Source organism: Mya arenaria, chromosome 1 (genome assembly GCF_026914265.1).
Source record: "Mya arenaria isolate MELC-2E11 chromosome 1, ASM2691426v1".
Lineage (NCBI taxonomy): Eukaryota > Metazoa > Mollusca > Bivalvia > Myida > Myidae > Mya > Mya arenaria.
The window spans coordinates 56,138,395-56,156,241 of NC_069122.1; the positions used below are offsets into that span (position 1 = coordinate 56,138,395).

A 17,847-nucleotide genomic window follows, 5' to 3' on the forward strand; every position below is an offset into this window, starting at 1 on the left:
GATGGACATTTACTACCTAAAATGATATATAAAGTCGTGACGAACATAAAATATACTCAGCGCGGAAATGTTTGCAATAAGTGTATGCAATTTTAGTCTAACAACACAGTATATGCCGTAGCAAAAGTCAGAAATATAAATAACTGCTGTACTTGTTTATGGGTACAAGTGAGGTGCATGCTGTGCGCATGCGCATTTTAAAACCGGAACCATACTCCAAGTGCCTGCAAACAGAATAAAGAAAATTGTATAAAATTGTAGAAATATACCATTTAATAATTGAAAACTCATTTTATTTCAATACTGGCAAATTGTGTTCACATCTATACATACTTATGTTTCATTGTAATCATAAAATAGGCTTTATTAATATAATTATATCCAGAGGGAAACATCGTTGAACAAATTTGATTAAATGGTCTCATACCTCTGCAATGTGAATGTTTTGAAAGTATGGTTAAAATGGCATTTAAGTTTGTTTATAAAGTGTTTAAAAATAGACTGTTGCTACAGTTCCTGTATATTTTTAAATGGGCTAGACACCAGATGGTCCGAAAATCGGCAAATACATTATGACCACAAAACAAGCATAGAATTGTCAATATGAAATATAGTATGAGGCCGATAATGCATCAAAGTACATGATTAAAATTATATTTTGTCGCTGTCTAAGCTGAGTTTACTCGTTTAAAAATAGCTCATAATGGTTTCCGAGTTTATATTGGGTATAGTTTAGCATGTGGAAGTCACGTGATTAGAACAGATACATATACGGACGCTATTTTTTTTTTTAATGAGATTTTCGTAGGAGACAACCCCATTAAATTTCGAAATTGAAAATACGCAAAAACTGCCAAAGATCGTAAGCGATGAGATACATATTAAGACCCAATGCAGTGTACACAACGATATAACTTTATATGTAAGTTTTTTACAATTTTCTATTTTCTCTGTCCCGGTAAATCTTATCAATGTACGCTAATAAGTCCGCTTTCGCCAAAATCGCTCGGATCGGATCGGACCCAGCATTATTTTACTGGTATGCGACAGCGTCAGAAACACGTTGCAGTCGAGTCACGTCGAAAAATGGAAACAGGTATCTCCACTTATGAGGACACGTACACCATTTCAATTTAAAAAAAAAATGTGTTTGTCAAGTGTTTCAAAATGTTCCAACTTTTAAGCATTTAAGATTTGTAGAAAGATGAATCACGGTGTCGGTGATACCATTATTTAAGACATAGAACAGTCTGGAAGTTATGAGAGGGGTAGATTTTGAGTAAGAACATAATAAAATGATGAATTACTCTCTTAATTTGACTGGTAGAGCTTTAAAAGACGAAACCATGCAGTGATATAAATTACTGTATTTGACCCCAAAACACATTTAGAACAGTCTGGAACTCAAGCGATGATTAATATATATATATATATATATATATATATATATATATATATATATATATATATATATATATATATATATATATATATATATATATATATTTATTTATGGGTGATCAAACACAACTTTTCAACAATTTGTTCAGCACCTGTAAACAAAATCATTGAAATGGATTGCTGCTTGAGTTAATCTCCACCCTCAATATTTAAAATACATTTCCTAGAATTACCACATGTGTTAGATTGATAACCAAGATGCTGTCAGAGACTTTAAAGAATATATTAAAACCCTTGGTCGTAGTTGCATGGTCTATATGATTATTTAGTTCTCTTTAAATCAATCAATAAATAAATCAATTAATCAATCGATCAATTCATCAATCAACAATGAACCACAATAGTGTTTGTCTCATTGAGGGGACAGGCGCATGGCGATATGCTCATGTATTTCCGTGTTATTTAGTTATTCGTTTTTCGCTAATTCCATGGACCGTAAATAAATAAAAAAGATGTATATGACACGAATAAAATGAAACTGAGGTACTGGTAACCGAGCGTTTTTCAGCACCATCCATGCGAGTTCGTTGACTGAAATAGTTTAGTGGTGTTTAACCCCTCAAATGAAAGTGAAAGTAGAAACAATATTTGTGTAACGACCAATGAAAATTCACATTCGGATCCTCACGTGAATCACATGATCAGCATTGCGAGTCATGTGAGTATAAACATAACTTCATCTTCAACCAGTTTTTGCATTGAGATTAAAGGTGAGTGGACAACTATAGCCATATTTGATATTTACAGTAGTCTTGAATGATCTTTTTTAATATTAACAAATGCCATAAAGTATGATTTACTGTATGTGTGTACGTTTTGAAGTTATTTATTTTCGTTTTCAATTGTAAAGTTTTGTGGGTGGAGAAAACACCGGTCTGCTTATGTGCGACTGTTAAACATGTATGCGTATTTTATATATGTTCCTATGAAAAACAAGACATGTACAGGGATCATTTATGTCGTACTGTACAGGCTAAATGCCCACGAGAGTGATTAATGTAATGTTGTTATAACTTGTTTTACAATCGTCGTAAAAAATATGGTTGAACTAAACTAGCTATGAGTATGACTGATAATAATAGGGTACCATATGACTAGGCCCAATAAATTAGGGGAGCTATCTTATGACATGCACACTACCCCCATAACCAGAATGTATCCAGTATGGTTTAATATATTGACAGGGTGTTTTGAGGGTACTCCATTTAGTCATTCTAAAATGGCTAACTATCATTAAAAAAGGCTAGTCCAAATAATTGTACATTGACAGATTTTTTTAACGAATTTAGATATGGCAAATCCTTCAAGTACAAATTGTTTTGTACCAAAAGTGGGTAGTTACTCCGATTAGGATTCCGGTTTAAAGCATATTGCGTCTATAAAATATCATAAAAACATAAAAATATTACTAGATAATGATATTTTATATTAGTTCCGTACACAAAAAATAAATGTTGAACAAATAATTATAAGTTTGATGTGTTTTTTCTTCATTTCGAACGTTCAAAACATAACAATATATACACCTGAAGGGCAGCTGCAAGACCGCGGTTCACAGTTTTACAACAATCGGAACACTTCGGCCATGGCCGAGTTGTTACGATTGTATTTACGAGGTCTATCTCGAAGCTTGCCGGAGATGGTTGACTTGTTGCGATTAGCATAATTGTTGTCTATGTCAGTCAAGTTTTGTTTATCAGGTAAATCCTGTGTGTTAATGCATTTAATGCTTGTTTTGTTCAAAATATCTTTGCACTTACATGATTAAATATGAATATAAACCATTATTATTCATTTCAAACATAAAATACTTCTCTAAATACAATTCCAATATTTTTCGAAACTCCCTGTTTTTGCACAAACCCGTTTAGAGGTTAGGTATTGGAAGAATCCTGTATAACACATCTATTAGTTTAGATTTAAAAAAACGCTGGATGGTATTTTAGAATGACAAGTACTCCCCCATGATTTCTTTAAAAAAAAATTCAAGCATTTCAAGCACATAATATTACTTTATCACATGCTTACCCTTGTTTTCCGTGTAATATACCCATTACGAATATTTTTATCTTACACATGTGTAAGATAACATATCAGACATTTCTATTGGCTAGACTAATCACACACGACCTAGATATCCCTCCGCATTGTTTGTAAACAAAATGGTTTAAACGCCAACAAATACTTACCTCAATAATGAAGCGGTAGGACTTCCGGGAGACAAATGGCTAACGAATCATAGTGCCAGAAAGCATCTTGTTCGAAAACTTTCTGATAACAATGTTCCGCCAACCAGATAATGCAGATTACTAGTCACAGAAATATCCAGTCAGTCAACAAATACTGTGCAGCCACATTAGTGACAAACAACACGAGAACATTTCAAACATCTCCATCTTAACAGGCAATATGCGACCAATGCCATAAAATTTGCTTGCCAGTTTAATCAGCTGTCGGTTACCAAAACACAAATACGAATTCCGCAGCACAGGTTTTCACACGTACGTCCCAAGACGGTAAGAACAGCTTGTTCTCTGGAAACATTCTTGATGGAACTTTTTCAACATCAACATCCATGCAGTGCAGAGTAAGGCTTCGTCGTAATCATCTGCATGTTGTGAAAATCCATGTACACTGAGAAAACGCTTCAAAGTCATCGTAGAAAGCGACAGCGAATAACTTTTAAATCCGTGCACACAGTAAAACTTGACAGACCGATGTAGGTCACATAAACCGCGTAAAGCATGTACTCTCAGTGTGACGTCATCAAATTGTGTACTTATTGTGTTTTAATGGTTAAAATTGTTCATTATTCATGTTGTTGGATATTTTACTACACATTTTTATACTTGTGACTTGTTCAGCGCTTTATCAGAATTAAAACTTGATAACTGCTAGCTGTTTTTGTCATTTTCATTTGGAACTATTTATATGGCGAATCGTTGACATTCCACTCAGTGTACTTTGGCTGTCAAACAATGGGTTTAGAAAGTGGAAGGTGGAACTAAATTGGTAATAAAAACACCGTTTTAAGCATGTGATAAAAAAGATCTGACACTCGTTGTCATTTTATACAAGATTTTTATTAAACTCGTCCATGAAAGTTGTTAGTAAGCTCGCCAGAGGCTCGCTTACTAACAAATTTCCTGAACTCGTTTAATAAAATCTTGTACTAAATGACAACTCGTGTCAGATCCTATATTTCCGATATTAAAAAGTAAACTTCACATCCCACCCTGACTCCACTTGTGCACTGTATAGTGTTCAGGATTTAAACATTTCAGAAGATCTAGGTTTGTTTTTAAATATTGATTTAAGGCAGTGTGGTAAAATGATAAATTTTGCTACTGTATGTTTGAAATATACTCATATTTTTTAAAACTGTTGCATAAACAGAAAGAAACATTGAAGTGTCAACAAAACTTTAAAAAAAAATAAAGTGCTTCCAAGAACTATTAAAATCTAGTAAGAGGTACTTAAAACACTCAGATTTAAAATTAATACCTAAGGACTTCTAACTACCAGAAAACAATAGTATTTTTTTCCAGTTGTTTTCGATGTGTACAAATGAATTTAAAGGAGCTGTACTCTGTATGCTGAAATAGCAAAAAAAAGAAAGAAGAAAATTGTCGAAAACTGACATAAACTTGGTATCAATGCATTGAAACTTACTAACTGATGTACCATATAGTTTACAATTAATTTATTTTTTGCAGTTTTTTTGGTATTTTTCCATTAAAAAAGATTACTAGGTATGTCTACCTAGTAGAATTCATTCCTTATGCGTGATTGGCTAGTCGATGTTATCACGTGATATTACCAAGTTCGGTATATAGCTGAAATATTCCACCTGTCAAGAGTAAGCCTTCGTAGCACAGTGGTTACAACACTGGACTGCTATTTTGGCGACCCCGGTTCGAACCCAGTCTCCGACTCAATTTTTTTTTTTTTTTACAATTATGATATCAAAGAGTTATACATTTTATCAAATAATTGTCCCGAGATTCGTTACAGAAAAAAACTTTTTGGTGCCAATCTGGTGTACAGTCCCTTTAAGATAGGAAATGTATGAAAAGAGCCAAGTTAAAGATTGTATGTATGAAACACGCTTCTTATTCTATATCCTTATCAAACAATCAATTAAGAGCTCAAGAGCTCGCTTAATTTCCCCTTTTGAAATTAATACCCCAAAGCATTAAAAAGATGATAAGACAGCTCTTTGATTTAAGGTTGTATAATTAGGATGTGGAATAAAGAGTCGTGGCTCATAGAATGTATAAATAATACCATGAGACCAATTCTCTTTTACTATATTTTATTTATGTTGCTATAAATGGACAAAACAGCTATAAATTTAAGAAAATGTTGATTATAAAAAAGCATAAATAAGTATATACTCATTAAGAGCAACTCTTCAGGTTCAAGCACTTGACAACATTTATTTTATGGTCCAATGGTGACCACCAGCTCATCAGGTCTTATAGCCTGCTCTCTGATATCGTGGCCCAATAGTGGTTGAACATGACAATTGGCTTTGCATCACGCACACGAATTCTTCCATAGTTACTTAATCTGAGTTTCTGTGACACAGACATGTGGGATCCTGATCAGATAAGGGGTTTTATTGGGTGGCCAAGAAACAGTTTAAATTCAGGTTATTGCATATCTAATAAACAACACACTATAAGATTGATACCAGTAGAGATTAGCCAGATTGAGGGTATTTTTAAAATGTATATTATTATTGCGTTGATCTTTTTTTATCATTTTAATGCAACAAATTTGACATATTTTCATTTACACGATATTATCAACTGTCTATCATTAAGCCATGAAATTAATGTTAAAACCTATGACTAATATCTTGGGGGTGATTTTTTGTGCGTTTAAAGATTTTGTATATGTCTGAAATTGGGCTGTTTGTTGTTTCCCACGTTGCTCACTTATATCATATTTGGGCATATTTCGTAGTAACAATTTAAGTATCAACTTCTTTAATATCAAATAAAGGACATACAAAAAGAAAGTGAAATTCATCACCTATATCCTGAACAAATTAGATATTTTCTATCATGACTTGGATAATTCTGCCATAAACCAATTTAACTTAGTATTTTAATTGTCATTAATAGTTTTAATAATCCTTGTTCAGTATGAAATGATTCTGGTTTTAGTATATAAACATTCAACGGAAAATCATTAAGTTCACCAAATATCATGTAGGATGATGTTGATTTTTTCATTCCAAATATATATTTTTAAAATTTTAATCCAACTCCTCCCAAAATGTCAATATTACTAAATCCCCAAATTTTGTAAAGTAAAATTTTATTTTCAAATAAATCAATTTCAGTATCATACGGTAATGAAAGTCCCTTCTTTATTTAACAGCGCAAACGTTGCCTTTGTAGCCTGATCAGCAAGGATTTTTTTCTTAACTTTTGATCCACTCTGTGTAAAGTATGATCTAAGATATTTATATTCATTGACATGTTCTAAAACATTGTCACCTAACTTAAATTCCGGGGGATCTCTCACTTAACTTAAATTCTGGGGGATTCCTAACCCTCCCTCTACCAATTTTAGTTCCCTTGTTTTTCCTGTACTTACTAATAAACTTCCAAATATTACAATAATTTTCGATTTAGCATTTTGAAGATCTATGATGGAATCTGTATCATCTGCATATAGAAGTATGAATAATTTAAGATAAAGCCTTAAAGCTGCACTCTCACAGATTGAAAATTTTGACAACGTTTTATTTTTGTCTTGGAACGAGCCAATTTTTTGAAAATCCATGGAAACCAGTTATATTAGACTGCTGACAAAAATTAGATCACAGATTTTTATATTCAAGTTCCAAAATTGATGTTTTATGCATTTTTCTCAAACCGTTAGTAACGGTTAAAGCCATAAAACATTAATTTTCGAATGGAAATATGAAAATCTACGATCTGATTTTTTGTCAGCAATCTTATATCATTGGTTTTCAGATATTTACGCAAAAAATTGCTCTTTCCCAGACAAAAAATAAAAAAGTTGTAAAAATGGTATATCTGTGAGAGTGCAGCTTTAAGCCACCAAGTGTACTTTCTGTATTCACACCTTGAATATAATTTTTATCAAAATATGAATAAATCGTGCTATGCACACGTGCTGTAAACAATTTTGTGGGCCTTTGCAGATGGGAACGACCGAAAAAAAGGTGTATTAACCCTATAAAAACGAAATAATTTTTTCTAAGATCACAATTGCAGAATTCAACTAATGACTGAAAGAAGGAACATGTAGGGCAGGGTGGGGTAGGCTAAGGCAGAGTAGCAGGGCAGAGTAGGGCATTTCCTCTATAAAATGAAGAGCATAAATATGTATGATGGGCAAAAATTGCCATTATTGTCCTAACATTGTATGTAAAGTTTCTTTCTTTCTATAATTTCAAAAACATGTATTATCAACTTGCAGTAGTACATGCCTACTAAACACCTGTTCCACCACTTATTGGTGGTGCAAAGAAAATGAGTTGTCGACACTTCCATGGTGCAGCAGCTGTATTAAATGGATATATTTTGAAACTCGGACAATGTGGTAGTGTGTAAGAACACTTTATTGTGATGTGTGCTTGCATTTCAAATACACTTTGGTGCATAGAACCACTGTTAAGACATTCTGGGGATGCAAACAGTTTTAATGTATTAATATATATGTGCATATTTCCTCTTTAGTAAGTACTTGTAAACTTTAAAGTGTGCTGACGTAAGTACTGTACACAACATTTCTAATTGCATGCCCCAGAATGATCAAATTAAATGTGTTTATTTGCACTGAAGTGTAGTTGAAAAATCAAGAATCTGAAATGAGCGAAAAGCTCCTTGCTGTTCAGTTTGCACAATATTGAAACAAAATAATTGCAAACTTATAGTACAAGTTACACATTGTCCAACTGTTTCGAAAATGTGTTCATTTAATAGAAATATCAGATTTAGAAAATATAAGTCTCACAAATAATCAAAAGGCACAGCTGTACCATGAAGTGTCAACACGTGCAGCTCATAATTGGTGGAGCTTGCATTTAGTAGGGTCCAAAGCAAAATATAAGATATTTTCCCTATGTTCTGAAAAAATCCCAATCATAAGTAAAACAGTTTTTTTGATGTTTTTTGTAATTGTTTTTTATGTATCATTTTTTACCTGTACTGGTTCATTCAACATCAAACTAAATTATGTGATGTAAAGTTTTGGGGGTACTTGAATTCAGAAATCATTGATTTACATCACACTCAGAAATCAGTATGAAATATTATCTGTCTTGATTTGTTGCAATTGATATTTCAGTCTTTTCAGGTCTTTTGAAAGGGAAAGGAAACTAATATTTAATAATGTCCCCAATCACAGGAGACTGGAAAGATTGTTCTTTTAATTGTAAAATTTCCCAATTTCTGCATATTCCCTAACGCAAGTTTTCCCCAAATGTCAAGGGTCTTTTTCCCAAAATGGGCTGAAAAAGCCCTATAAATATATATGTACCATTGTAAAATGCTATTAGACTACAACCCAGATTTGGTATATATTGCAAAGTTGAACTACTGACAATAAGGCTTAGGCCCTTAGGCAATATTTAATATCTTATATGTAGATTTTTTTGTATTCCATATCTGGTAAGAGGAATTCAAGTGTGTGTGTGTGGTGCAAGTGGTGTTTAAATAACCTTTTATCATAGCATAGGATTGTTAACATACCTTACTTTGAAATGAAAATGTGCGAAGTGTTGATTAGAACTTTATGTGAAAAATAAATGAGCAAAAAATAAAAAACAAACAAACCCAAAACGACAATAAATTTGAATAAATGGTATTAACAGTTTTGTAATATATTAACCAAGGGGTCGACACTCACTAGATTTCCTAGGAATCCCTAAGGGTCAGCCTACGAGATGAAACAAGATACTGGAAACCTATATTTAAAGTTGTTTTATGATAACAAAAAACATTAGCACAATGGGCTATTTTCCCACATAAATAACAAGCATACAGAACATGAAATCAAGTGTCCCTTCCTGAAGTGAGGTGTCCCTTTGAAAATTTCACCTTTATCCTTTTTGTTAGTATGGGCCTTTATAACAGTGTGTGTATACCACGTGATAAATTGCGTCATAAATGCTACGTCGGAAGGCAACATTTTGCTTAAAATGAAATCTTAAATTAAAGATAACTTTTCTTTTACAACACCATTTTAAATGAAACAAAGGGCAGTCGGTATCATAATTATATATATTTTGGATAAGTTTGATAATTACTCAGATGGTCTTGATTATTCTGGAGTTACGGCCCTTGAATTGTTTGTAATTGTTTACCATTAACTAAAGGCTCCCTTTTAAACTTATTTATTTTACAACAATTATGAAACAAGTTATTACAACATTATATTAATCACTCTCATTGGCATGTTACGCGAGAGTGTGGTCTTGTGTTTTGGGGGAAAACGGAGTATCCGGTGAAAACCCACATGTCCGGCTTGGTGACCACAAACTAAACTCACATGCGCCCAGGCCGATAATCAAACCCGGATCGCCTAGGTGAGAAGCGAGTGTGCTAACCACTGCGCTAACCGGACAACTTAAGGCTCTTTTGATGGTGACCCTAATGCTTCACCTTGCATCATGATGCTTTCATTTAAAATTGCCAACTTTTGTTGAAAGTTTATTGATTTGCAATTATTATAACAAATTCCACTTTCAGATGAAGTGGGGACCACTGTTACTCTTTCTTGGCATAGCTGCTCATCAAGCTGCAGCTCAGAAACTTTTTTTCAAATCTTTCCGAGATCCGAGCCAATCTTCACAGGTAATTTACTTATTTTGATACAAGAAACTTCTCATATTCTTCTATATTTAATGAAAGCAGCGTATCATAGTTTTCACTGTTAGATGCACAAGTTCCATGATTGCGGCATACTTCCTGAGACCATTCGTGAGAATTTCTTTGTTGATAAACTAATTTCAAAATTAAACTTTTGTCCATTCCAAGAAGAGTCAACAAAAACACTTAAATTTAAAAGGAAATTTAGGGATTGTTGGTGACAAGTCCAACTATGACAAAATGAGTCAAACACAGCCATGCCCGACCTACCATAAATGACTGGGTATTAGATGCACTTTTTTCCCTCAGATTGTTAAAAAATGCCTGCGTCTAATAACCAGTAACAAGCTTTTGACCTTTTTTTTCTGAGGTCGATTTCAGGCCGAGCATTTGTTTAAACTTATGTAGAAAGGGATGTTACTCGTGTCATATTGACCGAGTAGATACAGGTTAAAACGGCAGTTGAAGGTCGGGATATGGTATATCGTAAGACGTTTATAATTAAAAAAAATATTATTTTGAATATAACAATAATTAAACATGCATAAAAAGAAGCAAAGCTGTTCACTGTCAAAATATTTTTTGTCAGTTGTATGATAAGGTGTGAAAATCTCGCACTGCCTTTAAAGCTGTTTAACATACCAATGCTACAAACTGTTGTGATAATGGTCTTGTTTTTTCGCACTTTGCCATGTTCTTTATTCTTTTCTGTAGGTGTTGACATTTTGAGATCAAACCCTTACAATATAAGGTTTTTGCTTTACTAAACTTTTCATTCTCAACAGGTTATCGTTTACGATATACATGTACTGTCAGAAAGAAATCTTACAAATTGTCATAAAAGGTACTTTTCAGTGCCATCCAGATACAAATTTTAAATAATTTTTTGTATTTTTATATAACATGAAACGAATAAACAATGAAACATATTTTGCTTTGTATCAGTATTGTATGGTTTTAAAAATAACCATCGCCATTTTCACGAAAAAAACCTTTTTCGTCACCGTCAACAAACATGGTGGCCGATTGCGGCAGACGATTTTGATATTTTTTCTATGCGTTCTTTAACCCAAAACATAGAATAAAAAAAAAAATTCTTGGATATTTCGCAGATTTTTTTTGCCTGCGTCTTATACCCCCTATCGTCTTATACCCAGTCAGTTAGGGTAGATTGCATCAAGTATTATTATTGCAGTTAACTGTCTGATCCTATATGTTTGTGCACCAACCCTATCTTTTTATCCCTCCATAAAACTTTTTTTGGAATTTCAATTTAATATGATCCTTGGGGGAATTTCATTTTGGTAGTTGCTTGTGTTAGTAGGACATATGAATGTACTGTTTTTTATCAAGTGTCTTGTTTCGATTGATCCAGACAAATTGGTGACAGTATTAAGTTTGAAATTCACATTCAGACGTGCAACTTAATTTGTGTTTAAATCCTGACCTTCTTACCTTATGTTGGGGAGAAGTGAAATCGAAACCTTTTAACCCTAAGCACAATCCTAAGATCTTGTATATTTTTTTATATTTTTTTAAGACTAAAGCTTTAATCTTTCTTACATGTCTCTTTATAAGCACACGTCTGTATATATCATACTAATACAGACTTAAATCAATTATAAGAATTTTTGAAACAGCAAGGTACAGTATAAGAATTTTTGAAACAGCAAGGTACAGTATTAGAATTTTTGAAACAGCGAGGTACAGTATTAGAATTTTTGAAACAGCAAGGTACAGTATTAGAATTTTTGAAACAGCAAGGTACAGTATATTGTAAGTCTTCAATGTCAGTTTGAATCATAATGGTCTGATCTGTTTATCTTTTTCACTGCTTTATACATACATATGCCATGAATCTTCACATATCATCATTTATATTTCAGAAAAATCAGGAAGCATTAAAGCAGGAAGGATTTGGTTTCAAAACACCCCCGCAGTATTATATTCATCCTAAGGTAAAATATGTTACTCAACATTCTGAATAAATTAATTTGTAAAAATAGGAAAGCAGTGCTTGCCAGTAGATTACCAAGGGAGGTGACTGGTGCTCATGTTTTTCCCTTTGTTCTTGGTTTCCTACCTTTTAGTGAGCACATGCATATCATTCTCAAAATACATCAAACAAGCTATTTGTTTGCATTAGCTTTTAAAACCAAAGAGATACTGCAGCATTTTGGTATTGAAATTTCTGTAACAAACAATTGGTGATATTGGTAAGGATTGGAAAAGATGAGATAAATATTGAATACTTAAAAACATATCGTTCATTCTCCATTTTCAGGTCCAAATAGTGAATAATCATGTCGGCAATGGGTTTAATATTGTATTTTTGTGAATATTATACATTTTTATGTATATTTCGATAAACCAGGTCGTCATCCTATGGGAGCATTCATAATAGTAGTTCTAACTACTCTTATATTTAAAAAAACAACCTTTAATATCTAAAAATGTCTCATTTTGGCTTTCGGCGATCGGGGGTGCATAAAAAGGTACCTATTTGATCTTTGGTTTTATTTAAATAAATACACCAATTTATATATCTTTCATGCGAGTTAGACACAAACTGAGCAAAAATACACATAAATGAGTATATAATTCTAAATTATCCGTGTAGTGTCGAGTTATATGATGTCGGCGATTTTTGCAACAGATACGTAATGGCGTTTTAACATACAGGTAAGGGAACTTTTAACATAAAATATAGCTATTTAAATTGCCTATTTATATCATATAATTTAATATAATAGAAAAATAGTTAACAAAATTTAACGTTGTCAACACAGGATAACAAAATGTAAGCCTTTTCATGCTATGCTGGAAGATTTCAAAAATAAACGACAGATATGTTACGACAATTTTTGAATATATTTTAACCAATGCATATATCCAGGCACTAATTAACATTTATATCCATAAAGTGTACCCAGAGGTCGTGTTATATTGACACAAAATTATTCTTGCACTAAATACAAAGTTCCCACTCCTTTAAAACAATTGTTTTAAAAGATACGTTACAAACGACAAATACGTTACATCATAGGTTCAAGAGGTACCAGTACCTGCATTTTAAGAACAATCCGTATAATGAAACATTTTGTGTGACGTCACCAGATGTAGTTTTTCTTATGATGTCACACTTGCGTCATTCAGAGTTTAAATAATGGAAACCATATAGAGTTAAAATCGAGGATGCTGATTTAGACAATATACCGACTTCACAAGTAAGTATGTCACGTTTTTAATTCAATTTTTTGTATCATCGATTTGTTTTGTTTCTGTTTAAAGCCTAATTGAATAACATTTTGAGACATAAGGTATTGTGCGACATAGATTGAAAGATGATAAATTCCGGTGTTCTGGTCGTTGTAACGTATCTGTTTAAAAGTGTAGCGTATCTGTCTCATATATTTTTGTTACAGTTTTAGGGGTTTATATTATGATATTGTCTTTTTTTATGGGAATTTCAGATATATATGCCTCTGTCCGTTCATCTATGATATGAAGACGAAGATAGGGGATCTATCATCAGAGGAAATAGAATACGAAGAATGGCAAAGGGTAGAGGTATGGTAAAAAAAAGAATGAGAGTAGTAAAGAAAAGCAAAACACTTGAAGAGTTTAAAGATACAATGTTGGCTGAATTCCAGAAATTTCTTGAACACTTTTCCAGGGTACACAATCAGTACACAAACTTAAAACAATCTTCCCGAAAACAGAGCATTGATCCAAATGGATTTTGCCGAAAATTACACGTGCCAGAATACAGACGAGATACAATCAGCATATTGGAACGCAACATCAGTCACGATCCATCCAGTCGTTATATACTTTAAGCAGAATGGGACTCTTGAACACAAAAACCTGTCTTTTATTTCAGATGTCAACAACCACAACACAGCTGCTGTATTTGCTATCATCAACCGGCTTATGCCAGTTGTAAAAGAATTGCTTCCAAATGTTAAGATGGTCCATTATTGGACCGATTCGCCATTATCTCAATATCGCAGCAGGAATGTGTTTCACTTAGTAACACAACACCAAGAAATGTTCGGGGTGGATGCCTCATGGGATTATTTTGAGGCTGGCCAAGGTAAGAGCGTGTACGATGGAATTGGTGTTGCTCGTAAGAGAATGGCATCTGAAGCATGTCGACAAGGCAAAGTTTCAATTCAAAATGGCACAGACTTTTACAAATATGCTCATGAAAACGAAAAATCTATCTCTTACATCTTCTACACACAGGCTGACTATGACACTGCTGTGGAAACCATTGGAAACATGAATGCCAAAGTCATATATGGAACTATGAAGCTACATGCAGTATGGTTTGCAAAAGGTCAACTTATGTCACGGAAAACTTCTTGTTACTGTGATGTATGTATGGAAGAACCCTGTAACACCTGGACTATTCATGAGCTCAATAGCAATACAGATGCCGCACTTAACAAAGATACTGCCTCTTAAATCACAAAGGGAAATTACGTTGTCGCCATTTAAGACGATGACTGGTTTATCGGACAGGTGATTGATACTGATGGGTCGGGCGAAACCGCAGAAATAAATTTCATGACGAAAAAAGTGCACAGGGGCAAAGTTCAGTTCAGTTGGCCATCACGAAAGGATGTTTTGTGGGTTGAATTGAACAAAATTGTAATGGAAGTCAAAGAGCCTGCGCCAGCTGATCAAATCCGTCGTTTCTTCACGCTGTCTTGTGCCGAGCTTGATGAAATAAGGGTAAAATGTCAGCTGTAACTATTTCAAGAATCAGACAGTCTTCAACATAAATGTGTTGAGTATTACTTATTATACTCATGACATAATGCTTAATAGAAATCATGTTGATTCCACCATTGTACTTTTTACGATACTGTCAATGGATTTTTGAGCTTTCAGTTCATGTTTGTATGGTAACTTTTCCTGTGTATGGACCAGACAAATAATATAAGAATGTGTTCTAGATTTACATTTTATTCCAACAGATACGTTATAAGCATAACGAAAAACATATATAGACTATAAACACTTCAGAATTATTATTTTTATTGACTTAAAACCGTTCAAACCATTTTTTATCTGTTAATGTTACTGTTGTTTTGACAAAATAGTTATAAAATGTTACATTGTTTTAGACTTTTAATTTGATTGCAACAGATACGTTATGTCTGCATTATACTTCATGTTAATGTTTAAAAGAACATAGTTTTATGTATCTAATACAGATTTGATCAAAACAAATGCTTTCCTTGTTTTTCATAATATATTTGTTTGTTTAATTATAAAAATAAACTGAAATAACAAATTGGCATACAACAACAGATACGTTACATTTTACACATCTTGTAAAGCGTTTTGTTAGCTTCAGATTGTTAGGTAAATCGCAATGACTACCAACTACAGTTCAAAACTATAGACTTAGTCTTACAGTTCTGCGTATAACAACGCTTTTAACATGCTTTATGTTGATATAACCAATAAAAATTTGAGGCAATTATAAATGTGTTAATAAAAATCGAGCCATACATGTACAAAAGACAACATTTTTTTTATTTTCACTATTTATTTACATTGACAAAGTTTTTATTTGCTAACAATGAAATTAAACTAACATTTTCAAGAGTTTGACATGCCTTATTTCCTTATATGAAAATGTTCATAAAACTTCATATGTCATGTAACGTATCTGTCAGTCCTTTCAGCTGGTCTTGCTACCATTGCTGAAACACAGTAATTTACAGTAGATTAACTAAAATATTTCTCAAAGGTGCCCTTCAAATATTAGTCTTTAACATGAAACATGAAAAAATGTTATTTAAAGACATGACATACTGGACCAAAAACCCATGTCGTTTTGGACCTGTATATGGAGAATGAACGATATAGTTCTATTTGATTAACCAGGTTTTCAATGAAAACAGGGTTAGTGGAATGAGGATGTCATTGGTTGGATGGGCAGGCGGCAACATTGGTTTTAGTATAACATAAGTCAGCAATAATGGATAGTGATGAAACTTGGTGTGTATGTAGCTTATGTGAAGAGCTAGCTTGGGATTGCTTTTTATGATGTGGAGTCAAGGTCAAGTTTACTAGAAAAACAATAGAAATTGTTTCAGCCAAATAACTTTAGTCAGAAGTGATGGATGGTGATATAAATTGGTGTGTAGGTAGCTTACGTGAAGAACTAGCTTGGGATTGCTTTAAGGGGTGTGGGGTCAAGGTCAAGGTTACTTAAAGTAGAAAAATATTTTCTGTCCAATAATTTGTTAATAAAGATGGATATTGATGAAACTCTGTGTGTAGTTAGATAAACAATTGATAATGATGAAACTAAGTATGTAGGTAGCTTATGTTAAGAGCAGGCTTTGGATTGGTTCAAGGTCAGTGTTACTAAAAATAGAATAACGGTTTCCATCCAATAAGTTTAGTAAGAAATGGTGAACTTAAATTCCCTTATTTGAGTGGTGAGTTTCAAACTCTGACTGAAGACATGCGGGATTATGGGCTGATATATCTGCTGATAGTGTGCATAAGTGATGCAATGAATGCATTATACAAAAGCTTTCATAATCAGATTAATTGTTCTGCTTTGTAAAGAAAACTGTTTAATTAATATTCAGTGCTGTCGGCTTGCAAAAAGTTTAACAATTGTTATAGGCAAAATTGTTTAAAGATATTCACATTTACATATTTATTGCAGCAAAACTAAATACATAAGATAGTTAACTTCAGTTATGTCTCTTTTACATAAAAGTAAAGAGAGAGGCTGCTACTTTTTTCAAACTCGGACAAGAAATTAATCAGCTATAATTCAAATATATTTGAAGACTTACAACCTTTCATCATTATCTTATATTACTACTCTCATTTCCTAGGTAACAGTTGGGGAAACATGTCCGGACAACAGGTCGTCGTGTGCGTTTGGAAGCACCTGCTGTCGGATATCGATATCCAGCTATGGATGCTGCAACCTACCTATGGTAAGTTTACACAAACGTCTTTATGCCGAAGTGGTTTAAAAGACATCTATGTGCCAAGATGGCGCACATCAATACCAAGACAGCCAGATTTTTGTTGTTTTATCCTCTATTATAGCTGCCTAATTTGTTCGGGTTTTTTTCACTTATATTTGTGAATCCTCGTGTTGCCAATTTGGCTGAATAATATACATGATAAACCTGTGTATATGGATACAATTCATGTTAGGCCATGCCAATTTCTATTATATAAAAACTTATTATCATCACCAAAGCCCTGGGATAAAAACTCAAAATTCAGCAAGAGCTGAAAAAGATGAAAAAGACCCAAGGAAAATAGAATATACTAGGTATGAATTTGTTGTGTCTGATACGGACTTGCAAAGGTATATTACCTTATCATTAAGTTTCATATCTTTGAATACATACATACATGTATATGTATATGATATCATATCAGAATCAGTTTAGCGCCTGTTGTTAAGCATATATGTACCTATTCAAAGAAATGAAAGTATTTTTTTCAGGCATATTTTTTAAAGGTATTACTTTAG

The 17,847-nt window shown here is 33.0% G+C and overlaps 1 protein-coding gene across 1 annotated transcript in view; it reads left to right on the top strand.

Annotated features, from left to right (window-relative positions):
• Positions 1-2,057: 2,057 nt before the first annotated feature.
• The window catches only part of LOC128228594 (multiple epidermal growth factor-like domains protein 6), a 42,714-nt gene continuing 26,924 nt past the window's right edge, over positions 2,058-17,847 (top strand). The window contains exons 1-4 of the mRNA XM_052940002.1: positions 2,058-2,171; positions 10,197-10,301; positions 12,203-12,274; positions 17,192-17,296. Of these exons, the coding sequence (XP_052795962.1) occupies positions 10,197-10,301; positions 12,203-12,274; positions 17,192-17,296 (282 nt within the window). The 5' untranslated portion in view covers positions 2,058-2,171. The remainder of the gene's footprint in view (positions 2,172-10,196; positions 10,302-12,202; positions 12,275-17,191; positions 17,297-17,847) is intronic.